General features: G+C 45.7%; 1 protein-coding gene across 2 annotated transcripts in view; it reads left to right on the plus strand.

Annotated features, from left to right (window-relative positions):
• The first annotated feature begins 16,990 nt into the window (after window positions 1–16,990).
• The window catches only part of DCLK3 (doublecortin like kinase 3), a 54,536-nt gene continuing 43,557 nt past the window's right edge, over window positions 16,991–27,969 (plus strand). For both annotated transcript variants that reach the window (XR_014822713.1, XM_005652393.4), the window contains exon 1: window positions 16,991–17,217. Coding sequence is in view for 1 of the 2 variants with exons in the window: in XM_005652393.4 (XP_005652450.2) it covers window positions 17,136–17,217 (82 nt within the window). In the remaining variant the exon portion in view is untranslated. The remainder of the gene's footprint in view (window positions 17,218–27,969) is intronic.

Raw genomic sequence — 27,969 nt, forward strand, 5'->3', positions numbered from 1 at the left:
GCCTGTCTGGACACAGAGTGCTTCTGGAGGCTGTTCCATGGGTTGGAATTCCCTGGGATCTTGTGTCTGTGACCCCAGTGTTGGCTCACGCTGGGCGAGCAGGACAGCTGAGCCGTGGAAAGCAAAGCATCCAGCCCTGTGCGTGCAGCAGGCCCAGAACTGGGATCAATGATCCCACCACCTTCTCTGTCAACGGCGTCCAACAGAATGACCCAGGGACAGCCACCCCCAAGAACCCACCTCTGCAGCTCATAAGGGTCCTTATAGTGTGAGTGTGGAGCTTATGGGAGGAGCGTGGAATCCAGCCGCAGTATCGGTCATTCCCACTGATGGCCTGAGTTCTGAGGCCCAGTCCTGCACCCTGGGCTTTGGTGTCCCAGGCCTTGCCTGGAAGTCCAGGATGGGGGTGCAGTCAGGGGTGCCCAAGACCACTCCCAGGTTTGGCAGATCACTAGGAGGGCTCAGCATACAGTTGTGCTTGGGCTCTGACTTATTACAGCACAAGTGTTTATATCAGGCACCAACAGCAAAGGGAAAAGGCACATCAGCAAGGTCTGGGGACACCAGGGACAGGCTTCTGAGGGTCCTTTCCCTGTAGAGTCACACAGGACATGCCTCATTCCTTCAGCAACTAGTTGTGACCACAGGTGTGAAATGCTGCCAGGGAGAGTAACTTAGAGTTTTGGTGCTCATGGGCTTTACTGGTGCTGGCCTTCTGCCTCATACACATCAGAACCCCCGAGTCTGAGGAAACCAGGAGTTCACCCAAAACCACTTGATTTGTACAGACAGTCTGGGTGCTGTGGGCCACTTTTACCAGGTCTGGGGATAAGGGGAAACCGTCCTGAAATCCAGGTTCCCAGACACTAGCCAAGAGCAGCCTTGCAAGTAGGCCTCTCAGAGAAGGCAGTCAGGCCTTATGTTAACTCCTCTGCACAGCAGTTCCTCCAGGCTGGGACTCCATCCTGACCGCTCTGCTGACTCACCTCTTGGACCCTCGTGTTTCCAGCTGTGGGATAAGCACATGGTGCCTCCCGTCTGCCTCTCCAGACAAGATGGTAAAATTTCAGGGACCATTCATCTTCTGAAAGCCCATCATGGAGGATTTCCAGTCGTGGGTCAGCGGAAAGGAATCTGATTAGGATCCATGAGGACACAGATTCGATCCCCGGCCTTGCTCAGTGGGTTAAGGATCCGGCGTTGCCTTGACCTGAGGTGTAGGTCACAGACCGGGCTTGGATCTGGTGTTGCTGTGGCTGTGGTATAGGCCGGTAGCTACAGCTCTGATGCGACCCCTAGCCTGGGAATCTCCATATGCTGCAGGTATAGCCCTAAGAAGACATAAAAATAAAATAAAAACCCATCATTTTTGTTTCCTCAGACATTGATTGTAGCTCATGTTACCAGTCCAGGGTGAAGAAACCACATGCAGAAGCCATGTGAAATCCTCAGGTACCATTCATGTGAATGAAGCTTTTTTAGTTCTTTTTACCACCACACCTGCAGCATATGGAAGTTGCATATGCAACCTACACCAGAGCTCATGGCAATGCCAGATCCTTAAGCTACCGAGCAAGGCCGGGGATCAAAGCAGCAAACTCATGGACACTATGTTGGGTTCTTAACCCCCTGAGCCATAACAGGAACTCCAGTGAGGCCTTTTTGGATGTTTCAGTCCAGCTTCCACCAAATCAGGCCAAGGGAGTGACCCCAGCTGATGGTACATGAAGTAGAATCACCACCAGCTGAGACTGGCCCCCAGAATCATGAGGATTAATAAAACATTATTGTTTTAAGCTAGTAAGGTAACTGAAACAAGAGGGTACTGCATGTCAGGTACTATTAGGAATGTTGCAAAAGGGATCTCGAAGTCGTACAACAACTCTCCAAAAGTTGTTGAGTGCCAAGGAGTTCCCTGAAGACACAGCAGGTTAAGGATCTGGCATTGTTCCTATGGTAGCTCAGGTCACTGCTGTGGCCTGAGTTCAACCCCTGGCCTGGGAACTTCTGCATATTGTGGGCATGCCCCCCCCCAAAAAAAAGCACGACAATCACTCATTTATCTATGTGTAAAATGGGGGGTCTGCCTGAGGCCAGCAAGCAGAACTCCCTCCTGGAGCCCTTGTTTTTACAGTTTGCTGTTGGAAGGAAAAGGCTTCATCCATCTCTTTCCTTGGCTTGGTGGGGATCCAGGTCCCATAATACCTGGAACCTAGTACCCCGAGAGAGCCTAGTACCCACCCCTGGAACTCAGCATTTGTCATCTTAGCCACCTCTCTCCAGGCCCTGACATCTAGCCAGCCATGCAGGCTTCACCAGCAACTGAGACTTGGTTGCCAGGGCAACCTGCAGGAGGAGTTGCTCTCATCACTCAGCTCCTGGGTTCTGGTGGCCGTGGGATACACAGCCAGCTGTGCTGGCCATCACATCAGGACAGGCCTGCCCCTAACAGGGTGAGGCCTAGGTTAAGAATACAACCCGAGGTCTCTCCCCTCAGCCCTTCTCTTCCTACCCTTTGCTTCTTCTTGTACCACAAAGATCCTCTCTTGCACGTGTGTGGATATTCCAGGATCATGATATATCTGCCTCTGCTCCCCAAACTGTCGCCCTTGGCAACCCCAGCACATCAGCAGGGAAGAGGCCCACGGCTCTCTGGACAAGGGGTTCCTTGGTACTGGAGTGTGATCTGGTGGGAGCTGTGGATATGAACTCTTTTCACAAGTTTGGGCCACAATATTTAATAACAGAGCATTGTGCCACTTAATGCCAGTCATTTCTCCTCATGCATCTGTCTCCAGGATCTTTGCAGGATGGGAATCTGATATTCACAAGTTCTCCAACCATGACATCGTCTTAAAAAACAAAACAAACAAACAAAAAACTTGTTTTGACTGCACCCATGGCATGTGGAAGTTCCTGAGCCAGCAATCAGGAACTGATTGCTGCCACATAGTAGTAACCAGAGCCATAGCAGTTGCAATATGGGATCCTTAACCCACTGAGCCACGGGAGAATTCCATGACACCATGTTAATCTCAATGCCTGACCTCTCTCTCTTTCTCTCTCTCTCTCCTTCACACACACACACACACACACACACACACACACACACACACACACACACACACTTCTCCCTGGCCATCTCCAGGAGGCTTATCTCGGGGGCTGAAATGCCTTCAACACCTTCCCAGATGGAGACCATGTAGTTGTCAGGAATCTGCGTCCCTGGGTTCATGATCCAGAGGATAAAGAAATCCATACAGCAGATGACTGTTCCTAAGCCCTGAGACTCTCTTGACCCAATCCTGTTCTCTAAACATACTTCAGAGATTCTGCCTGTAGGGTGCAGGGCAGGTCGGGGTGGGTGGCTCCAGGAGCTACACCCCAAACAGCAGAGAGTTGTTAAGAGTTCATAAGATGCCTCCCAGTTGAACTTGACAGACCCACACACCTTACCACGACAGACACACCAGTCCTGACAACAACAGAAGAGAGCTGAGGCTTACGCCCACCTGCCACCCAGAAAAATGTGTCTCACTTGGTAAGGGGGAGGGAAGCCATCAGCAAGGTAGCAGGCGTTCTTTAGGTGGGTTGTTGTTGAGAAACCTCCGTCCCAGTTCTGCAGAATCCTAACCCTATTCAGAATCCTATGTTCTCAGACACATCATCTTACCCTCCTCAGTGGTGATGTGAACTGGATATCTGAGAGGACCCTTTGAGGGGATGGGCTGCACTGAAAGGAAAACTGTCACCATAGGGGATCTTGGGAATGAGCCATAAGATTGAAATTTGGGTTCTTATTCTAGCCGTGGGAATTCAGACACAGTATTTAAAATCTCTGAGCCCATTTGGGCATTTATAAAATGGAAATAATGACACAGACTTGAAACTCGGTAGTCAGTGGGTTATCCTCCTTACTCCCCTCCCCCTCCCCACCTCCCTTCCTTCCACAGCGGGACCGAGAATGTGAAAAGATTTTAGGCATCTATTTCCAGGGCAGAGAGGGGTGGTCATGAAGGATGACTTGCTCTGGGGACTGAGCTGGGTCAGCTTTGTGTGGCCTGGATGGAGGTGGGGACCTTTCTAAGAGGGCTTTGTTCCCAGGGGCCCAACCTTGTTTTTAGAGACTGAGACTATTTTTAGACTATTTTTAGCCCAAGTTTTCATGATTCTGCAGGACAGCTGTTTCAGGGAACTATGTAGGCCATTCTGTGATATTTGGAGTCATCATTTTTAAAGTTAGGGAGTGGGACGGGGAAAAAGAACTAGAATAACTGCCTAGTTTCTGGAGGCATCCACGGAGATCCGCACCCACCCTGTGGAACACTGCAACTCAAATTTTCTTCGTGGCCACTCTGGAGCATCTGGAGGGGCGAAGCAGATGAATATCCTTTAGTTTCACATCAAGTTGAGGGAAAAGGTCTGTCTGCTTTCCATCATCTTTTTTTTTTTTTTTTGCCATTCCATTTGCCAAGACCAAATCATGATGTGGAAAATATCGGCAAGGCCTGCATTGTGAGGCTGTGGGAGGACGCCTTCTGCTCAGCAGGGGAGCAAAACCAGAACAGCCATCCAGGGGGCATGAAATGGACTCACCTTTGGGTCCAACATTCCTACTTTTTGTTTTTTAATTGTTATAATATTTAACTATGGAAAAATACACACAACACGCAATTCACCATCTTAATCTTTTTTTTTTTTTTCTTTTTAGGGCTGCTTTTCTGGCGCATGGAGGTTCCCAGGTTAGGGGTCCAATTGGAGCTGTAGCTGCCGGCCTACGCCAGAGCCACAGCAACACAGGATCTGAGCTGAGTCTTCGACCTACACCACAGCTCAGGGCAATGCTGGATCCTTAACCCACTGAGCAAGGCCAGGGGTCAAACCCGCAACCTCATGGTTCGTAGTCGGATTCATTTCCGCTGAGCCACAATGGGAACTCCTTAATCATTTTTAAGTGTTAAATACAGCCACATTTCCTTCCCCATCCATCTCCAGAACTTTCTTATCTTACAAAAACAAATAAAACTGTACCTATTGTATAGCAAGACCCCTTTTCCAACCGCCTAGCCCCTGGTAGCCCCCCTGCCATTCTACTTTCTGTGTCTATGATTCTGATTGCTCTAGAGACCTCAGATAAGTGGAATCATACAGTATTTGTCCTTTTGTGTCTGGCTTATTTCACTTAGTATAATGTCCTTTGGTTCATCCGTGTTGTAGCATACTGCAGAATTTCCTTCCCTTTTAAAGTTGAATAATATTTCATTATATGTATATTATCAGCATTCCTACTTTTTAATTTTTTAGATTTAATTTTATCAGAGTATAGTTGATTTACAATGTTGTATTAGTTTCAGGTGTACAGCAAAGTGAATCAGTCATATGTATAAATATATCCATTCTTTTGTCCCATATATGTTATTACAAACCCTGTGCTGTACAATAGGTTCTCATTAATCATCCGCTTTAACAGTGGTACTCTTCCAATTCTTCCCTCGGGCCAACACCCTCATCTATGGTAACAATAAGATTGATTTTGAAAACTAAGAGTTTGTTTCCGGGTTTTTTTTTTTTACTTTTAATTTTTTCTATTACATTTGATTTACAATATTCTATCAATTTGTTTCTGTTTTTAAAATGTGTTCTTTTGTATCATTTTTATTAGATTCCACATATAAGTAATATCATATGATATTTGTCTTTACTGATTTACTCAATACATTAATCTCTAGGTCCAGGAGTTCCTGTCGTGCCTCATTGGCTAACAAATCCAACTAGGAGCCATGAGGTTGCAGGTTTGATCCCTGGCCTTGCTCAGTAGGTTAATGATCTGGCGTTGCTGTGAGTTGTGGTGTAGGTTTCAGACACAGCTCGGATCCCGAGTTGCTGTGGCTCTGGCGTAGGCTGGTGGCTACCCGAGTTGCTGTGGCTCTGGCATAGGCTGGTGGCTACAGCTCCAATTAGACCCCTAGCCTGGGAACCTCCATATGCTTCAGGAGCGGCCCAAGACAAAAAGACAAAAAACAAAAAACAAAAAAACCTCTAAGTCCATTCATGTTATTGCAAATGGCATTATTTCATTCTTTTTAATGGCTGAGTAATATTCCTTTGTGTATATGTATCACATCTTTGTCCACTCCTCTGTCAATGGACATTTAGGTTGCTTCTATGTCTTGGCTATTATAGATAGTACAGCATTCCTACTTACAATGATTTCCATTAGTGAAATTCCATTCCTACAAGGGACCAAATAAATGTCTGCTTCAGGAGTCTATGGAACAATACAAAATTGGAGACAACTCAAATATTCAGCTGGGGCAAGTTGAACACCATTGAGTGTGTGTGTGTGCTCATAGGGACCAGGACATGGAGGATGGCTGCCTATGGGTGTCCAGGTGGAATTGAGCCGCTGTAGTTTTAGTCCAAGTGAACTGCAATCCTTAAATATATCTGAAAAAGAGTATTTGCCAAGGGACAAATACTGTTTCATCTACTTTTTTCTTTTTCTTTTTTCTTTTTTTTTTTTTTAGGGCATCACCTGCAGCATATGGAAAATCCTGGTCTAGGGGTCGACTCAGAGCTGCAGCTGCCAGCCACAGCCATAGCAACATGGGATCCAAGCCACATCTGCAACCTACGCCACAGGTTGAGGCAATGCTGGATCCTTAACCCACTGAACAAGGCCAGGGATTGAACCCGCATCCCCATGGATACTAGTTGGATTTTTAAACCCACTAAGCCACAACAGGAACTCATCTGCTCTTTTTTTAGGAGCTGTTTTTAAAAATCCACCAGGAGCCTACAATCTGAAGGGTCTAAAAATCCCTTTGTCACCCTGCACTGATGGGAGTAGGTGTGGGGTCAGGTCATCAGGGAGGGGCAGGAGGTAGGTGTGGGGAAGGGGCTGCCTGGCCAGCACAAGGAAAGGAAAACTAGAGGCCTTCTTGACTAGGGCTGTCATCCCACTAGGTATATTATACCAGGTATGTTAGATTGCTTGGGCTGCCATGAGAAAGTACCACAGACTAGAGGGCTTAGACAACAGAAGTGTATTTTCTCAGTTCTAGAGGCTCCAAGTCTGAGATCGAGGGGTCAGCAGTTTGGTCTCTGCCAAGGCCTCTCTCCTTCACTTCTCCCTGTGTTTACATGGTCTTCCCTCCGTGACTGTCTGTGCTCAAGTATCCTCTTCTAAGGACACCAGTCATCCTGGATTAGGGCCAGTTTCCCTTGTGTGACTCATCTAATTAGCCACTTTTTTTTTTTTTTGCCTTTTTGCCTTTTATAGGGCCGCTCCCACCGCATATGGAGGTTCCCAGGCTAGGGGTCGAATCGGATCTGTAGCCACCGGCCTATGCCAGAGCCACAGCAACGCAGGATCCAAGCTGTGTCTGTGACCTACACCAAAGCTCACAGCCAATTCAGATCCTTAACCCACTGAGGGAGGCCAGGGATCGAACCTGAAACCTCATGGTTCCTAGTCGGATTCATTAACCACCGAGCCATGACAGGAACTCTCTAGCCACTTCTTTAAAGACATTGTCTCCAAATACAGTCACATTCTGAGGTGCTGGGGATTAGGATTTTCATATCTGAATTTTGGGGGGACACAATTTAGCCCATAGCACCAGGTTAAGGCATCAGCTTTTCTGAGCAACTCTTGAAGTTGAAGAAGTTTGGTTGAACCATTAGCCCCAGGTGTCAAGCTGCAGAGAGCAGAGCCTGGGATGAAAGTTTTGGCTAGGCAAAGGGGACCAAAAGCCTTAGTCTTCTGGTTGACTAGGATGCTGCTGGTACTGGAAAGGCTTGGACAACTGGCTGATGGGAGGCAGATGGGTGGGTAATAATCTCTGTTCTTTGATCTCTGCCTTCTGCCTCCCGTTCGTCTTTTCTTTTTTTAGGTCAATGCTTATTTCATTTCATTTTATTTTAGTTTAGTTTTAGTTTTTGTCTGTCCCCATAGCATGCAGAAGTTCCCAGGCCAGGGATCAAACCCACGTCCAGTGACTACACTGGGTTCTCTACCCGCTGAGTCCCCAGGGGATCACTCTTTTGTCTTTTCTGATCTTACTCTTAAGATGTTTCCATCGAGCCTGTGGCCTCGGTTTCCCTTGTGTGCTCATTACTTTTCAATGGAGTCTTCCTGTTCCAACACCTCTTCTAAAGACCTGCTGATCCCTTCTTTAAGTTCAAGGTGTAGGAGGTGCCATCTTTTTGGGAATCAAGTCTTCTGTCACTGATTATGTGTCATTTGCCTTCATTTTTTTCAGAGAAAGCATTCTTTAAACCATTTCTTAACTTTTTCATTACCAGTCATTTCCATTTGCACTCTTCAACTTTTGTTTTGTTTTGTTTTGTCTTCCTAAAGTCTAAGATAAATAGTGTTGGCTCTGCAAGGCATTTGATTGATGATGACCTTGCTCTGCTCTCGAGAGCTTGTGAGTTCTGAGGCACCAAGTTCTCTAGACACAAAGGAATACAATGAATCCCACTTCTTCCTTTAGACAAAAGTTGTTCTGCTGCCAAGTGCTGTGGAATTATATAATTATCAGTTTTGCTTCGTTAGATAATTGTGCTCTTTAAATGCTTCCCTGAAAATAGCTTTTTTAAAGGAAAAAAACTACATTTCCTATCTTCTCTGAAACTTAGCGAGGATTTGTGGGGGTTTTGTCCAGTTTTCCTGTTGCTAAAATGCTGCAAGAAATGACATTATTAAAAGTGAACCAGGACCAAGTTAGGACATTTTTTTCATCCTTAGTATCTTCTCTGACACAGAAGAGACTGTTTCACTTCCCTGGGTCTCAGGCTCTCCACCCACTCTCAGTGTAAGTGGGATGGTCTAAAGATTCATGGAACGCCTGCAAAATTCTTGAAATTTCAAACCAGGAAGGTTCTATGCAAGGGTGAAAAACAAAGACCAGGACTATATACAGGACAATGGCTATCCAGATGCAGCTATGACTGCCCTGCTTTCATAATGCAAAAATAGCTATGCTGCAGTGGTTTTCCGTTTGTATTTTACACGCTTATTTGATAATTTATTCTGTTTTTAAATTTAGACCACTCATGGGAGTTTGAATCACACCATTTACCAACTTAGGTTCAAAAACAATCATCACAAATTTCAAATATTACAATGCATGACATTAAAAAGTCAAGATTAATAACAATAGTTTCAGATCAGGTAGAAGAGTATTTTTTTTCCTCGCTAGGATATCCATAGCTGCCAGCTTGAACAGTAGGCCATGCTACCTCTCCAGCTGTTTACTTTTCTAATTCGTTGCTTCTGCTAAATCATAATTGTAGGCACTCAGGACATCAGCAAGTGTTTGACAGCTCTGTTAGTTGGTTTGGATATTGGAGCAATTTCTTCCTGAAGGCCACACTCCAAGGCTGCCAGATCGACAGTTCAAGGCACTTGGAGTCCAGGAGGATGAATATTTGAGCCTGGGAGGAAACACTGTTTGCATTCCTTTCTGCACTTGGTTGACTTAGGCCAGGAAAGAATTTCTTCATAGTCTGGTGCTGTATCTGAATGTGACTTTTCAACATGTTAGATAATATGAGATTGACTTCTTTTTCTGATGAATGAAGAAAATAAATGTTGAGAAAAATTCCTACTGAATGAGAAAGTCTTTTATACCACATTTCAACCTCCTGGTGAAATTCTGATATCTTTTTTTTTTTATATTTACAATTGTGATATATGAGCTTTGAGCTGATAAGCTCAGCCTCTGTCAGATACAGAACACGTCACTGCCACTTGTCACTTGGAATCAAAGAAAAGGTCTTTCTTTACATTATCAGTGACACGATAAAAAAAATTTTAATAACCTCATCCTCCTGTCCATAATTTAATGTAAGCACACTTCTTGACTGCAGTCATACTTGAGTATGACTCATACAATTCACGCAGCACAGAGCTGTTCTTGTTGCCCGTTTCTTCTCACAGCATGCTGAGAGGGCAGACGCCAGGGGCTGTGATTTGATCATACTTGTGATTTTCATTGGTTCCCTCGACATAGTACCACAACCAGAGGGCATTCTGATGGCCACTGCCTGTCCCCTGTCCATAAAGCTGTGTGTGGATGGGGCTGTAAGAACAGGCCCTGTACTGTACAGAAATATTCTTTTTTGTTTCATGTGTGGCTTTTGCTCCATCAATCCCAACCCAACATTTGTTTTCCAGTACAATACAGCCACCCAAACAATCTCTCTTTCTGGTGACATGAAAGTCATTGAGCGTTTCTTTCTCATGTATGGGTCACACCTGTGTCCAGAGGTAGATTACATTTTGCAGTGTTTTGTCCCAAACTAAGCTGAAGTAAATTATATGATGTATGTGCGTGCACGCGTGCACATGCACACACACACACACACACACACACACACACAAATACAGACAGCTCTTTCTTCTGGGATATCCCTCTGACTTTACTGGATTTCCTATATTATCATTTGGTAAGGACTTTTGCCAATAACCCTCTCTGCTTTCTCTCTAGGCAGGATTTTGTCCTATTGTGGCTGGTTTTACAAGAGACTTATTCCTGTTTTTGCTGCAAGGATTAAACATTGGAGGGATGTGCCAGAGCCTTCGTCTTTTTTCTCAGCCATTAATTAATAACTAGTCAGTTTCACTCTGGAACATGTGACTTATTTTGGCAAGAGTGGGGAGAATTTGGTTTGTCTGTAACTGTGCTTCTGTCACTGTGCTTAGTTTGAAAATAATGAATGTATAGATGACCTCAAGATAGATGGTGCCTGAGCATTCAAGGTCGGTAGATTGTTGACCCACTGCTGGTCAGATTTCACATCTTCACTGTTGAGCCTCTTACTTGGTTTTAAAAAGAAATGGACAAACAAACAGCCTCTCTGGCTCTGTGAACCCATATACCAGTGACTTGTTCCAGCATAGACAGATTCACATTTGCTGCTTCTACTGGAATCTTCACTATTTACATTTAAAACATTACTTAGCGTTCCAATGTGTATAATACCAGCTCCTTTACCACTTTCAGGCTTCTATGAAAGGCTTCATTCGGCTATGAAGATTCAGCAGAAACAAAGTATATAATTACCCCTTAAGTAACCAGAGCTGCTATTGGAAATTAAAGATGCTCTATCAAGATTGTAGAATGAACTTCCAATTTTTAAGCATTAGACTGAAAAATTTTCCCAAGATCATATTAAAAGAAATAATTACAACCAAGTTAGAGACGGAGTAGTGACCATGTATGTTGTCATAGTCGGGTGGGTTCCATGCCAGCAGAACACCAGAATTGGGCCTGGCGTGATGGTTAACAGAAATTCAAAGGTAATCTAGATTTTTTTTAAAAAACTGAATTGGGGAGTTCTTACTGTGGCTCAGTGGGTTAAGGACCCAACGTTGTCACTGTGAGGATGTGGGTTCGATCCCTGGCCTTGCTTGGTGGGTTAAGGACCTGGCATTGCCACCAGCTGCAGCATAGGTCGAAGATACAGCTCAGCTCTGGTGTTGCCATGGCTGAGCACAGGCTGCAGCTACAGCTCCAGTTCGACTCCTGGCTCAAGAACTTCCAAATACTGAGGTGCAGCCGTAAAAAGAAAAACAAAACAAAACAAAACCTGAATTGGCTTGAGAAATTGCTTCAATTCATGAGCCAGGCAACTTCTCTGACATATCAACAGTCTATATATTAAAGAGCTTATACTTCAGGGTTACAATCTAATTAGTCAACACCACATCTTTTAGGAAGATGTAATCATGGACCTGTCTTTCATAAGGATATGGTGACTCTTCATTTTTAAAATTAAATTGTGGATTGAGGGGTTCCTCATCGCATCAATCTTATTTGAAATGCGTCTTACCTTGGTGTCAGTTTCTCATCATTATTTTTCATGATCTTCATGTCTTTGGGGACTGGCATGGTGATTGAATACAGTAGATACCCTCAAAGTGCTCGGTGATTATTTATTGGATGAATAAATGAATACACTGATCAGGCAGCAAGGCATGATGGAAGGAGCATGGGAGATGGAATCAGACATACCTGGATTCCAACTCTGGCTCTGCAACTTAATTGGCCATTATGTGACCTTGGGTGAGTTTTGTAAGTTCTCCTATTCCCAGCTTTCTCAAGGGTTTAAAAACAGGATACAGTCTCAGAATGACCCAATCTCACGGAGTTATGAATTTCAAAAGAAGTATCCCCTTCCCTCTGTGGAAGCTCCTGATAATTAAGAAATGTTTGTCTCTTCTCTCATATTGGACTTCTCCACTTGGTAGAGATTTTGAGACTATTCGGAGAAGGAGCTAAAGCTACTGAGTGGGTTGGACACAGAAAGGGTTAGATTAGGGCAAAATGACTATCTCAAACCTGAGAATGAGAAACTTAAAATTTTTTTTCCAGAAAAGTTCTCAGCATTATTCAACATAGAAGTAAAATTTGGTGGCTTACCCTTCTCCATTTCATTCAAAGATAGCACACAGGAATGTGCTGACACTGTAGCAGGGGTCTGCAAACTTTTTCTGTAAAGGACCGAAAAATAAATACTTGTGGGCCATATGATCTCTGTCACAACTATTCAAAAGCAACACAGATGATATGTAAATGAATAGACATGTCTGTATCCCAATAAATCTTTATTTACACAGACTGGCAATGAGCCAGATTTGGCTGCATAGTCCATATAGTTTGCTCACCCCTGCCCTAGAGCAGCACTTTGCAGCTCAACATAAGAATCAGGAAAGATCTGGTTATTTCATAGTTCAATTAGCATGCTTTTCTTTGTTCAATCAGAAGTCTAATTTCAATAACTAAAGATGCTATCTCAGTTACACAGATTAAAATGACAGGTGTCCCTAAACAAAAAAACCTAAGTGGTTGATTTGGCATCACTTTTTTCTTTTATTAAATTTAGTTGACTTACAAAAAAAAGAAAAGATCTGTCCACTTTATTTCCATTTATCTTTGAGGGCATCACTCATATCTGAGGTGCATTTCTATCCTTTATATAATATTAAGTTAAAGAGGAAGAATTTATTGGAGGCCAACTGAATCACTGATAAGTTTTTAAAATTTTATAGGGATTCCTGTCATGGCTCAGAGGTAACAAACCTGACTAGCATCCATGAGGATGCAGGTTTGATCCCTGGCCTCACTCAGTGGGTTAAGAATCTGGCATTGCCATGAGCTGTGGTGTAGTTTGCAGATGCGGCTCAGATCCTGCGTTGCTGTGGCTGTGGCGCAGGCTGGCAGCTGTAGCTCCAATTCGACCCAAGCCTGGGAACCTCCAAATGCCATGCATGCAGCCCTAAAAAAAAAGAGACAAAAAGAAAAAAGTAAAAGCTTTATAGAAGAGAATCTGAGCCCCTAACTTAGAAATTTCTTTGTACCACCCTCGGTTTCAGTGTCCCATATATAGGCATGAGCCATACATCACATTTTGCAAATATGCTTGTGCATATGTATGTCTTTAACTTTGTGTGCCTACATGTCTTATTCTGGAATCTGGGGACTGGATATAATTTACTTATTATCTCTTCTTTTGTTGAGGTAATTTAATAGCAATTACACATAATTTTTTACTACAGTCTACCTTTTTTAGAGTTAAGTCCAGTTCCATTTTCTAATTTTATACCTAATTATAGTCAGTGTTTTGAGAAAAGTCATGTCGTGGCCTATGATACTTGAAATCTTGCCCTGAATCTGCTATTCTACTGTAAGGGCGTGAGAATGTTTTGGACTTTTCCTTTTATTACCATTCCACATTTGAAAATTGTTTAGTAGTTTTGCAAATGAGTTTGTTTTTATTGCTATAATACAGGAACAATTATTTGCCTCTTGCTTTTATTGCACTGAGTGCCATATTCTTGGGCATCAGGAGGGCCCAGATGGCAAGTTTAGCAGACATTGGAAATAAACTGGTTCATTTAAAAGCAGGAACTTGTATCCAAGAAAAGTGGTGTCATGTTTTAGATATATTCCTGAAATCATGTCTACACACAGCTGACACACAGTTATCTGAACCAGAGTGAGGAGAGAAATTATATGCATCAGCAGCTTTCACAAGGAATCCTGCATTTTATTGTAGGCACTAGTTTTGACTTCTTCCTTTTTAATTGTTTTCTTTTTAGGGCTGCAGCTGTGGCGTATGGAAGTTCCCAGGCTAGGGGTCGAATTGGAGCTGCAGCTGCCAGCCTACACCACAGCCACACATCTGCAATACACACTGCAGCTCACGGCAACACTGGATCCTTAACCCACTGAGCGAGGCCAGGGATCCAACCTGCATCCTCATGGATACTACTACTTAGGTTCCTAACCCACTGAGCATAACAGGAACTCCTGATTTCTTCCTTTATGAAAGTCTATTGGAGTGGACTTGGGTCAAATGACAAGTCTGCCAAAGCAGAGAGAGGCATTTTGGCTGACTTCAAGGTAGATAGGAATCACTGGTTGAATGGAATATGCCGCTGGCTGGGTCACAGTACTGGAGGAAAGAAGATTAGATCAACCATGACGCAGCCATTTCAAACCCCCTACTTTCCTATCTTTCTGCTGGTGGAGGTAGGGGGGAGTGGGGGCAGAATAGTGAGGGTTTGAATTGTGCATTGGCAGTTTACTTAGGATGAGGATATAACGCTGAGTGAGGGCTGCCCAGGGCCAGCCCGGATGGAAAAAGATGGTGGCCAAGATGGATTTGCACTAGCTGGAGCCCAGGGTATCCGTGGAGGACTGGCAGGAGGTGGGGAGTGAGAAGTAGACAGTGAAACCAAGTCCCCCTAAAATGGAAATATTTAAATAGCTGAGGGACAATTATCTCTAAGAAAATTTCCAAAGAGTTTCTTTCTTCAGGCTTTTGCTCAAATGTCACCTTGTCTGGGAGGTCTTTCCTATACAGCCAACTTAAAATAAAAACAGTCCTCACTCTCCTTTCCTTGCTTCATTTTCTCTGTACCCTTTGTCACCATACTTGCTTATTGCATTATCTGCCTCCACCCCCCACTAGAAGGGGAACGATTGGGAGGAAAGTCATTCGTCATTTTGTTCACTGTTGGTGAATTGGATTGTTGAAAAAGGTCCTCGATGATCACTTTGGGTTGTCTGGCCATCAAAGAGCTGGAAGCAAAAGTTCCCTTGCACACAATGGCTTCCTGAGGTTGTTGCAGCCATGTTGTGACCCTGAGGCAACAATCTGAGTCTGAGGGGAAAAGGCAAAATGTTGAAGGGGGCCCTGGGGAAGCCTGAAAATAGATTTAGTCCTAAGGTCACCTCTGAGAGACTGAACCAGTGCAACAGCCTTCTCCTTGACTTCCTGTTATGTGTGAAGCAGAGAAAGACAGACCCTGAATCTGGGAGTGGACCTGGTACTCAGCCTTGATGTTCTGTTGAACATGAACAATTTCACAGAAAACCAACATCGGACGAGGCCACTCTGTGACCTGATGGGTCCAGGTAATATCAAGACCATTGCTGTAATCATATCAGTGGGCATGTGGAGAGGTGAGTGTCAGGGAGGAGGAAATTTTCCTCTCCTTTCTATGATCTTCTGGAAGATCTAAGAATTGGCATGAAACAGATTAATAGGACAGAAAACAAAGTTTAATAACATGTATACCTGAGAGAGACCCAGAAAAACTTTCCAAATGGCTGAGGCCCTCACCTTAAATACCACTCTCAGCTAAAGACAAAAGAAGATGTTGAGGGTGTAGACCTTACCAGGAAAAGCACAGTAAACAGGGGTACATTTGTGACACAGATTTGTCATTGCATCTTCCATTGATTAGAATTTCTAGAGATTTGGTCCTTTTCCTCTTACAGGTACAGTGGAGACATCTAATAAACAGGAATGTCCTTTACGAATGTAAATGTTTCATATACAAAGGTAACTCCTACTTGGTTTTCAGCATTTTCCCCATGTCTGCTGTTTCTTAGAAAATGACCATCTTATGGAGTTCCGGTCGTGGCTCAGTGGTTAAGGAATCCGACTGGGAACCATGAGGTTGCGGGTTCCATCCCTGGCCTCGCTCAGTGGGTTAAGGATCCGGCGCTGCCCTGAGCTGGGGTGTAGGTTGCAGACGGGGCTCGGATCCTGTGTTGCTGTGGCCGTGGCGTAGGCCAGTGGTTACAGCTCCAATTAGACCCCTAGCCTGGGAACCTCCATATGCCTCGGGTGTGGCCCTAGAAAAGACGAAAAAAGAAAAAGAAAAAAGAAAATAACCATCTTAAAATAAGATTCCAAAGAGACAGAGTTTTGGGTGGCAAATTCTGCTCCCCTACATGGGCATGGTCTTCCCTTCATTAATCATCTCTCCCAGGAGGGGCCTGGGAGCCTGTATTTGAGGATGTGGGTTTGTAACTCTAGACAGTGGGGGATCTGCAAGTTGGAGGCTGGGGCCTATGGTGTGCTTGGAAAGGTTAGAGCAATGCAAGGGGCATGGAGCAGCCTTTAAATGGTACCAGGAAGACATGTCGCTGAGGGAGGTTTGCAGGGTATATCCCTTGGTATGAACAGAGGAGAGCAGGTCTCTGAATCTGGGAAGTAAGCAGGATACAGGGAGGCTGTGGGACCTTGGGTAAGTGTGTGAGAGCAGCAGGGATGGGGTAGGAGAAAGTGGGAGGTGAGGGAAGTCTCCTCTCTCAACTGCCAGGAGCGGCGAGGTCTTCTGGGGTCCTGGGGAAGACTTTCGACCGCCACCCACAGAGAACGTGGGCGAGGCTCAGGTTCAAAGCTGACTGCCCCTGGCTCCCAGGCGCACCTAGAGGGCGGGGAAGGAGTGCAGAAAGGCCGGCCCGGTGGGGCGGGGAGAGGTGGGGCTGCGGAGGGTCCCTGAGGGCCACCTCCGGCGCTGACTAGAGAAGCGGATGCAGGTGCGAGTTCAAAGTGGGCCCTACCTGCCTGCGGGACCCGGCGCGGTGCGCGGGGCGGGGAGGGGCGGGCGCTGGGAGGGAGGCGGGGCGGGCGTGCGGTTGCTAAGCCGGCGCCCCCGGAGACGTTCCCCCCGCCTGTCGCCAGGCGCGGTGCTGGGCGGTCGGCGGGAGGGAACGAGGAGAGAGCGCAGCGCAGGTTCGTCGCTGCTTGCGCCGCGCCAGCTGCACCCGCCCAGCCGTCGAGCTGCGGCCCCGCTCTCCTGCGTCCCAGGCCCGGACCTTCGCGCCATGCCCGCCGCCGCGCCCGCCCCGCACCCGCCGCCGCACCCCGCCCGGCCGGCCCCCGGCTGCCCTGCTCGGCCCGCCCCAGGTAAGTGCGCGCTTCGGCGCTGACAGAGGCTTGGTCGCCGCCGGGCTTGGGGTGAGACCCTGCACCGTGCGCGGTAGGGCTTCAGTGCCAGTCCCGCCGGGGTGTCCGGAACAAGGGTGTGGGGTGTGTGTGTGTGTGTGTTGTGTGTGCGTGTATGTACGTGCTCTGGTGGGTCCAGAACAAGCACTGTGTGGGTGTGACCCCCACATCAGCTGAAACTCGCCTGCTCGGGGTTAACGCTGTCCCTTGCTGGGTTCCTGTCCCTTGCTGGGTTCCTGTCCCTTGCTGTCTTCAGGAGCCTGCCTGGGAAACGCGTGGGCATCCTGCGAGGTGCAGGGGGCTGCAGGAGAGGGAAGGCGCCCTCAAGGGAGCAGACCTGTATTGAGCATCTCAACGTGTCAAGTGCTTTAACTCGAGTTGGCCTCATTTCATCCTCTTCACAGACCTATAAGGAATGTGGATTTATCCCATTTGGCAGATGAGAAAACAGGTTCCCAGAACTCGGTGGCTTGTCCAGGGTCACAGGGCTTGATAGCCGCCAAGCTGAGACTGGAACCCAAGTTTCTTCAGGTCTCTGACCCAGCTAAAGTAAAGGAAACTCTCTTTAGAACTAGTTAAAGAAACATATAGAAGAACTAAAGACCACAGGGGAAAAGGCTAGAGGCAGAGCATTTAGGAATGAACAGAAGAAAAAAAAAAGTGGGTTCGTGAAATAGCCCATCGATAATTTCAAATATAGGACTGCGTTTACGCTGCCTTCCGTGTCTGGCTCTGGGGGCGAGGTGTTGTGAGGCAGGAGAAGGCTGTGGCAGTGCTGGGCAGAGGCGTCTGGGGACACCTTTTCAGAGTGTCCGCCTGCTGGGAGTTGGGGGGTGAGGGAAGTTGTGGAGAGAATTCAGTTGTTATTCATCACCAACAGTTAGTCATCCCTTCATCTTACCCCCCTCCCTATTGATTCCATTTCCTTCCCTTTACTTGTTGTGTTGTCCAAGATGACAGCTGTCACGTTGAAGCTGGATCCCCCTTCCTGATTATCTTGGCATTTGGTGGTTCTGTGCCTTGATGGTTGTGTGAGGAGCTATGAAGTAAGTCCTTGTCACTGCTTACAGAGGTGATCTGTTTTCTAGTGGTGAGCTAACCATCACAATCACAATGAATGGGGCGTCTAGAGTAAGGATAAGCCAAGCATTGTGCTTATCCTTAAGGGGTAAGGTGGCAGGAAGTAGGGGCCCCAGGAAGCAAAAAGAAAAAAATTTAAAAAAGGAAAGGGATGTTGGGTTTGCCTGGCAGCCCAACTTCAGCAGAGGATTTCAATGTAATATTTGGGTTGTTTGGGGTGGTGCCCTAAAATGCTTCACTGGAAAAAGAACAGAGAGGCAGAAAATGGTTTCTGAAAGATGCTCTGTAACGTATTCCATCAAGGTTTGCAAAGTCTTTGAGCCAGGTAATTTTATGGTGAGCGAAAAGAAATGTGAGAAGGGAAAGAGTCCCTGCCTGACAACCCTGTGAGACTGCAGAATAAGTGAGATGGAGTCAGCATTGTCATAGCCAGAGTTTAGGCAAAACTTGGAGAAGGGAGTACTGGATCCTGGACTATCACAGGTGCTTCAGTGCTGTGCTCTGTCCCCTCAGAGCCCCTTGTGCACGCTGGTACCCTGGGTGCTTTCACTCCCAACTGTTGGAGGATGCCCCTGGGGCTTGGTCTCTAGGAGCTGAGAGCAAGGCATGCCTGAGAGTTACTATCTCCCCTGGGGACAGCCTCTAACCAATGACTGATTGGCACCAAATAGAAATAATCTTGCTCCCTTGCCCTTGATTGGGACATGACCTGAAGTGACATACTTTGTCTCTAGAAATCCACTGTGGAGGGGTGTCGCATGGACCTCTGTGAGTTATTGCTGGGCTTGCGTCCCTTTCTGGCCTCACTTCTTCACTCCCCTACCAGTTTTGTTCCTAGGAATACTTCCTAGTAAAACACTTTCCAGGGTTTCCATTGTGGCTCACCGGTAAGGAACCCGACTAGTATCCATGAGGATGAGGGTTCGATCCCTGGCCTTGCTCAGTGGGTTAAGGATGCAGCAGTGCTGTGAGCTGTGGTGTAGGCCTGCAGCTGAAGCTTCCAGTTCAACCCCTAGCCTGGGAAGGTCCATGTGCCATGGGTGCAGCCCTAAACAAGAAACAAACAAACAAACAAAAACAAAGCAATTTTCTAGGGATTCCTATTTCAGGGTCGAATTCTAGGGAACCTGGCCAAACACATGAACCTTTTCTCACTCTCAGCATTTCTTTCTTCCCATGGCATTAGAATAGGATTGTACCCTCAACTGCCAGGCAGACTGTGCTAGCCCGCAAAGTGCCTTGATAAGAATTCCCACCAGGTGCCTCCTGGCGGATGGAGCCCTGTGCCTGGGCACTGGTATAGCCAGCAGAGGCTCGGCGCTGATTTGTTCCCACATCTGGGTGCCTTTGGCAGTGCCCAGTGGGTGGCATGGTGCTTGGGTGTAATGCTCAGAAAAGCAAAACAGAATGGAGAGTTGCTCCATTGTTCCAAGATCTCACTCTTGGCTTTTCTAATCCCTCTTTTACCCAGTTTAAGGAAAATTTCCCTCTCATGTTTTCCTAAATATTTCAGGCAGATGTATTGCTTTTCTCTGGTTACATGTGGAACTGGTTAAATGCCTTAGCTTCTTTCTAAAGCCAGTAAAGGGAAAGACAGGGCTGCCTTAGCCAGTGGAACCACAATACCACAGCCTCCAGGGGCCTGGCGGTACCTGACCAGGGAGAGTGGGTGGGTCTCTACCAGCTTGGCCTTGCAGGAGGCTTCTGCCTTGACATGGGGTCATTATGAGGGACTTAGATGGGCTTCATTAGTCCGAGGCTCTTGTCCAATGATGTTTCCTTTCCTTGCATCCGGAAGGCCATTGTACTTGGTACTTGGAGTATCCCACCTTTTCCTTTGGGGACCTCTTTTTAATGTCTAAATTTGGCCCATTTGGTGGTAACACAGATCCCCTTTTGAAGATACAGATGTGGGGGTGTTCTTTGGAAAGGGTGTTTTTAACTGTCTGGTAATGTAGGTCAGAAGAGGGAAATTCAGGGAGAATGGAAGTGTGGGGAAGAGGTGGTCTGTTCTGGGAGTCAGGAAGTTCAATTCCATTCCCAGAGGTCTGAGGCTTCCTGGGGACTGGGCACAAGTCATTGACCTTCTCTGGGAACCTCAGTGTCTTCACCTTTCTTTACTTTCTTTATAGTTATCTAGCCATCCTCAGAGACGGTTGTTTGATGATCAAGGCGGAAATATTTTCATTGACTCATCAAACAATCAGTGAGCAAGCCCATGAATCCTTGCCCAGGGAGAACTGGCAGTGTCTTGGGAACAGTGGTGTATGTTGAGGTATGGTGGCGTCAGAAGTAAGTGATGGAATAGAGAGCAATACAGTTCGGTGGCTGTGTGAAGGGCACAGAAGTCTCCAGAGCTGTTCGGGAAGGCTAAGTGTGAGTGGCAGGTGCCATGTAGTGTGTGGTGAAGGGGGTTACAGCTCGAGTCCAGAAGAACTGCCTTCACATCAGGACTCTGGCTCTTCAAAGCTGTGCGATGGTGGGCAAGATACTCAATCATTCTGAGCCTCAGTTTCCTCATTGATAAAATGGACACAAGCGAGTTGTCCTGGGGACTGAGTGATGTAAAGCACTTCCCAGATATGATTACAAAAAGAAAATATTGTTATTACAGTTACCTTTCAGGTTGAAGAGTTCTGCCTGAGTCTTTTGGCCAGTGTCTCTCAGTATAATTGGACTGAAGGGAGTTTTCAGCATTAAGTAATTTAAAAGGGAACTTGGTATTTCCTCTCTGCATGAATTATTAACCTAAGGCACCAACTGGAGGAAGCCACCAGAAGTGGTTTTCACCCAGCCTGTCCTCACACCTGACAAACTTCCACTTGTGTCTTGACCTCTGGGTAGGCATCACCTTCATGGCAGCGCCTTCCAGGCCCCCTAGGGAGGCATGGCGCCTTCCTCCACTGCATCTCTTTGGAACCTGTGATTAATGGTTTGTAAGCAAGTGCTTACTAGTGACCCTCAGAGACCACATACCAGTTGGGGACAGGCAAACCCATGGAGCCTTTTCCCTAACGGCCATCTCCACATTCACAAGCTAGCCCAGGGCAGCCTTCTAGGAGCATCTTTGGACCTCAGCACTGGATTGGGACAGCAGATGTCCCAGCAAATGTAGCCTTGGTTTTAGGAATGAATTGGCTGAAGCTCGTTGTTCAGTTTAGTTCAGATACTGTGCTGGTTTCAGGTTGGCTGCAACCAGGATCCTCCAGAGCTTGTCTTTACATCTGTGGTAGAGACAGCTGGTGCTCTCCAGATGTCCATGTGCTTCCCTACTTTAGCAGATGCCCGTATTCTGATGCTTCCCCTGCAACCCACTGAAGTCCAATTGGAGGGCTTTCTCTGGCTGCAAGGTCAAGGGTGGCTCATTCTTGGGGAAAGCCAAGTGTTAGGCAGTTACTGCCCCTAGGAGCAGACCTGAATCACTGATGGAGGGGGATGGATGGGTAACTATCACAGTTTCTACGCCCCCCTGGTGGGCTAACCCTTGGGCACGCTCTCCCCTTTCTCGCCAGAGATTCCCAGCAGAGCTGAGCCCAGGTCTCCCACAGGAGTAACCTTAGCTGCCTCATTTCTTCTCCTCCAGTGCGTTCCAGGATCACCTGCCCAGTAAACCCAAATCCTTCCCGCAGGCGCTGCTTTGGGGAGTGTTCAACCCAGGACCCTTTGGTTTGGTTGGGGCCACTGGACTGTGGGTGGAAGTTCTGTGTGTAAGGGCCAAGGCACTGCTATTGTGTCTCTCTCGCTGCTGGGGCAACCTGGGAGGATGTGAGATGGAGAAAGGCTGCTTGGTTCATATGCGATTTCACAGGAGCAAGAACCTTTTATTATGGTAGCCACTGAGCTTCTTGGCACTTGTCAGTTAAAGCACTTACCTAACTGACACACAGTGTCAGCCCTGACCCTTTGGGTACCAACACTGAAATCAACCCATCCTTAATTTCTCCATCCTGTTCTGATACATAAGAACTCTTGGGATTTTTTACCTGTGATCTCCTTTAATGTTTCTAATTTCCAAACGTGTTCTCTCTCCAGTGGCCTGAAGAATATTAAAATATGGTTTACTTATGTTTTTCTATGGCTTTTCATTAAAATTCATCTGGAATTTATTTTGGTATATGCTTGTCAGACAAAAAATCTAAGTGCACTTCATTTCCAGATTATTATTCAATTGTTCCAAAACTGAATAAAAATCGTTCTTCCCTTCACAATTACTTTGTAATGGTCTTTTGTTATATGTGACGTTCTCATGTGAGGTAGTATCTATTTTGAGGCTACATTTTTCTTTTACCTTAAATTCAGCTTTTTTTGTGTGTAAGTACCAAGACATTGTAATTATAACTCTGTAATTTATTTTACTGGCCACATTACTTATTACTGTTTCACTCCTGTCTTCAAAACTTGCATTAGTGCTTAACCACATCCAACCTACAAATCCAATTGGAAAGAACTGATACATACTAGGAACTGATAACTGATATGTATTAAGAACTGATAACATTCTGGAGTAGACAGGTTTTTTTTAAATTGATCTTCTATTTCCATTCTCAGTTTGTAGTTTTCCTCATGTTGATCATATATATTTCTTTTTTTCTTTTTTTTGTCTTTTGTCCTTTTAGGGCCTTACTGGTGGCATATGGAGGTTCCCAAGCTAGGGACCTAATCGGAGCTGTTGCCACTGGCCCGCCTACAGCAGAGCCACAGCAATGCCAGATCCGAGCCACGTTTGCAACCTACACCACAGCTCACCACAATGCCAGATCCTTAGCCCACTGAGCAAGGCCAGGGACTGAACCCACAACCTTATGGTTCCTAGTCAGATTCGTTTCTGCTACGACACGATGGGAACTCCATATTTCTTGTTAATAACTTTATTCCTAGGAATTCTGTGTGTGTTGGCATTATACATGTTTTTACTTTTAAAATTGTATTTTCCGGAGTGACCTTGTGTGGCTCAGCAGTAATAAACCCTACTAGGATCCATGAGGATATGGGTTTGATTCCTGGCCCTTGATCAGTGGGTTAAGGATCCGGCGTTGCCACGAGCTGTGGTGTAGGTCACAGACGTGGCTCAGATCCTTCATTGCTATGGCTGTGGTGTAGGCCAGCAGCTGTAGCTCTGACTGGACACCTAGCCTGGGAACTTCCATATGCCACAGGTACAGCCCTAAAAAAAAAAAAAAAGTGTATTTTCCAACTGATTATTGCTATTATTTAAGAAGTTTAATATAAATATATACATAGTTTTAAAATGTTGGCCTTATAGCTGGCCCCAACAAAAAATACAACAGTTTTATTTGTTGTAAAAAATATAAAACTTTCATCAGGTTCCATGTGCTCTAATTGCCTTTCCAGGTGGCTCCAAATAAACAAACAGGGAGTTCCCATCATGGCTCAGAGGTTAACGAATCTGACTAGCATCCATGAGGTCGCAGGTTCAATCCCTGGCCTTGCTCAGTGGGTTAAGGATCCAGCGTTGCCATGGGCAGTGGTGTAGGTCTCAGACACAGCTCGGATCCTGAGTTGCTGTGGCTGTGGTGCAGGCCAGCAGCTACAGCTCCCATTTGACCCCTAGCCTGGGAACCTCCATATGCCTCAGGTGCGGCCCTAAAAAGCAAAACAAAAACCCAAAAAAACCAAATAAACAAACCAGATATATTCTAGAATTGAAAGACATTCTGGGAGAAAGAGAAGGAGGGATAGATGAAAAAGGTATACGAAGGAGTTGGGTAAGAATTATCGGACCCCCACCCACAGTCTAAGTGCTGAGTTACAGATGCTGTGGCACAAATAGCTTGGGTTCATTGTGTGTTTTCTCTTTGAAACATAATCTCTTACAGATTTCAAACTTGCTTGTAGGTGTCTACCCTGGTCCTAAAAATCACTAGCTCCAACATCCTAGTCTTCCCTTTGATGATTTACACTTGTTAGGAATAACACGGTTATATTTTGAATCTGCATACGAAAAGATGATGTCAAAGGATGCTGGCAGTGACACCAAAGGCAGGCCTGGCAGGTCAGACTGGTTAATGGAAAACAAAATAAAAGGATTCCACAGCCTTGGTCAGGGTCTCACCTTGTGTTTAAGAAAACCAAAATCTTTGATGTATTAATTAAAAAAAAAAAAAAAGTACCAGAAAGAGAGCAAGTGCACTAGATCGAAGCTCCATTTTCTTTGTAGAACTTGTGATACTCAGGGCTTGCAAACCTCCCCAGTAAACTAATTATGAGGAAGCTCCAAGTGCAAGGTTATGTGTGCTGTGCACTGGCTCTTAGAACCTTTAGGACGTCCTCTTTCACGCCACTAATATTAAATTTAGAATTCCAAGGAATTGTTCATTTTCTAAAAGGACAGTGTAAGAGAAGAGGTTTGCTGGTTTTGAAGAAGGTATTTTCTAAAGATGTCCTATAGCATGAAAGGAAAGCAGGGGTCCCTTACTCACATGAAGGAGAAATGGGGACTGAGCAAAAAATCTGAGACCCGGTGGAAAGGCTCCTATGGTTTCCTTGTTTTCAGGGAGGTTTATTTGCTTTTATTCCCGCCGCCCCCCCCCCCCCCCAGTTGTTTTATGTTACAAAGCAAAGACAGCAGTGGCTGCCTGGTTCTATATGTTGAGTGTGCTTTCTTCATCAGAGTACAAAGCAGGTGTCTTTGTTAAAGGGTTTTCTTGGAAAGGCAAGTGGAGTATTTGTGTTGAGGAGGGGAGGGGAGGGTCAGGAGGCAGACGGGTGTCTTTTTCTCTTGCCCCAGCTTGTGCATAAAGCCATACACACAACATGTGGGATTTTAAGTGGCCTTCGGCGAGGATGTTAACAAAGGAAAAAACATACATGGTGAATTTTTATTCTCTGGGGAGGAGAGAGTGGGGTTTAAAATATCTAACCATCTCAAGGAGAAAGAAAAAGGAAAGTTTTATATTTTCCATGCTGCCTTGAATAACTGTCAAAAATTCTCAGCAGTTTCTGGCTAGCTAGCTGTCTCCATCTGGAGGCTGGCATTGTGTTTTTTTAACCTGCAATTAACTACCCTCCACTGAAAATTCAACCAGTGATAGTCATAAGCTTTCATAGCTTTTTAGGGAACTTTTTCTTAACAGTTCTCACTGTTCTTTTCCTATCCTTGAGAATATCAGTTTTTGGTGTCCAAAGTTACAAAATTAGATATTAGGAAATTGCTGATGGTCACCAGGAACCATTTTTTCATTTACTTACATATATTTTTTGACTGCCTACTCTATGCCAGTGTGGTAGGCCCAGCAATTTTTATTAATTTCAGTTTGAATAGAAAACAGCCACGTGTAGGAGTTCACATGACACAACAGGACAGATGTCTCTGAAGTGGAAGCAGGTTTGATCCCAGGCCTGGCACAGTGGGGTAAAGGATCCAGCATTGCCACAGTTGTGGCATAGGTCACCATTGCAGCTCAGATCTGACCCCTGGAGCAGCCAAAAAGGAAAAAAAAAAAAAAAACACAAAACAATAGCCATGTGTAGCTGGTAGCTATTGTATTAGACAGCACAGAGCTAGAGAGTTGGGGAGATCGGTTAAAGCATCTGTAATTTTTTTTTGGCTGTCCTCCCAGCACATGGCAGTCCCTGGGAGTGAACCTACTCCACAGCAGCAGCCTGAGCCACAGCAGTGACAACACCAGATCCCTAACCTGCTGCACCACCAGGGAACTCTGAAGCATCTGTAAATGTTGTAAAGCAAAAATAAATGTTATAACACCAGCAGTGGTAAGTTTCTATGAAGAAGAAGCAAGATTAGTGAGCGAGGGAGGTGGAGTGGGTTGAGAGTCTTCATACATGTTACATATACATAGTCATACATACTGAGAGTGAGCTGAAGGCTTCTTGGAGAAATGATACTAGATCTATCACAAACCTGAACAAAGATAGGAAGGCTGTGTGTGAAAGCGGTAGTTTGAAGACATGCCAGGCATCTCTGATTAATTAATTGCCTGTTGTTTTTAATGAAACACAAGAGAAGGGAAGTCTTCTGCTTATGAACTGGGAGACATGCCAAAAAACACAAAACACTTAGTGCTCATTCTTTTAAAATTTAAAGATTTTTCACAGTTTGGGGCAGTGCTGTGAGTCTATGTTCTCTAGAAGCAGAACCTGAGATTTGGGTTCTTGCGTGTGGGATTTGGGGAGAAAGGCTGTCAGGGGAAGAGAAGGAGGGGAGCGAGGGGAGCAGGGGACCCAGAGAAGCAAGGATGTCATCTCAGCTGGGAGTGCTGGAGCTTGCACTGCACCAAGGAGCTCGCCTCACCTTGGGGTGAGAAGCCTGTCATTTGTACCCTTCCCATCCCCTCAGTCAGTACTGATTAGGGGCTGCCTTTGGGAAGGTAGAGTTGGTTGTGTAACCTCCTAGATGGAGCGGCTCCAGGTAATTCTTAGGAGAATTGAGCAGTGATGGTCCATTAATAGCAACATCTATAAGAGCTGGTGGGTGGTGGCTGCTGCCTGGTAAGGGCATTGGGTGGGCACCCACATTGTCCATCATGGTGCTGGCCCCATAGTATGTTGATGACTGAGTAGCTTTCGATAGACTTGAGGACAGAGACAGATGAAAAGTCCTAACTAAAGGATGGCTTTCATTACCCAGAACATTCTGGGGATTGGGGACTCAATGGAGAGGCTGTTCTCCTCAACACAACTATGAGTTTATTGGGTTCATTTATGGCCAGTCGGCCTCATTCCCGGCATCAGGTGTGGGTGTTTGGGATCTTGCTAAGCTAGGACCATTTATTTAGTAGACTCCAGCCCTGCAGATCACATCTTGGGGCAAATTCCTGGAGATGGCATTGCAAGGGGTCCTGAAGAAGCTTACCTACAACTGCAGAAGAAAATACTTGTAAATACTTGTAAATGATGCTCTCAGAAGGCCTAGATGCAGCATTAGGGCAGTTTGAGGGAACCATTTAAGTTTCCATGCACAGAGATAGGCTTCTTAATAGAAGAGCTATTGCCTTGGGTGCCACCACTATGATCAATCTGATTTAACCACGAGGTACTGAGAGCTTACTATGTGCAACCTTATGCCTGTCATCTTGTTATGATCTTTACAGCCATCCTGGTGTTGGCCAAGCAGGGCATGACCATGGCAGTGAGGACCTTCTTGGCTCTAGCACCCAGGGTGGGTATTGGGGCCACTTCTAGAGCTTTATGGTACCTGTTGGGTACATACAGGGTCTTGGCACTGTGATGTCCCTTCTTAGAAATGAGAAGAAAACCAAACCCAGTTTTAATTCCCTAAAGGAAGAAAAGTTTGTACCATAATCCACTTTCCCCTGACATGGAGGTGACTCTTCTTTGTTTGGAACCTTAACTCACTTAGGGGAGTTGTTTTTTTTTTTTTTTAAGATCATCCTGTCTACAGGGATATCGCTTGTTTATCGCCAACTGCAGGAACACTGGGTGACTTTATTTCGCCCAGTTGGGATGCTGGCTGGCTTAATAATTAGAGCAGAGTTAAACTGAAGCTGCTTTGCTTAGGTATTTATGCCGTTGATGGGTCTGAGTCCTGCTCCATTTCCTCTGGATGATCCCATGAGCTTTGTTTTATTCTGTGGTTACAGATGACTCCCCCAAACCTGTCTGAGCCATTGCTCACAAAGATTCAGGATCTGT

Source organism: Sus scrofa, chromosome 13 (assembly GCF_054392235.1).
Source record: "Sus scrofa isolate SSC_HxYL_T2T_F1_AM1 chromosome 13, Sscrofa_HxYL_maternal_Yorkshire_Landrace_v2.0, whole genome shotgun sequence".
In the NCBI taxonomy this organism is placed as follows: domain Eukaryota; kingdom Metazoa; phylum Chordata; class Mammalia; order Artiodactyla; family Suidae; genus Sus; species Sus scrofa.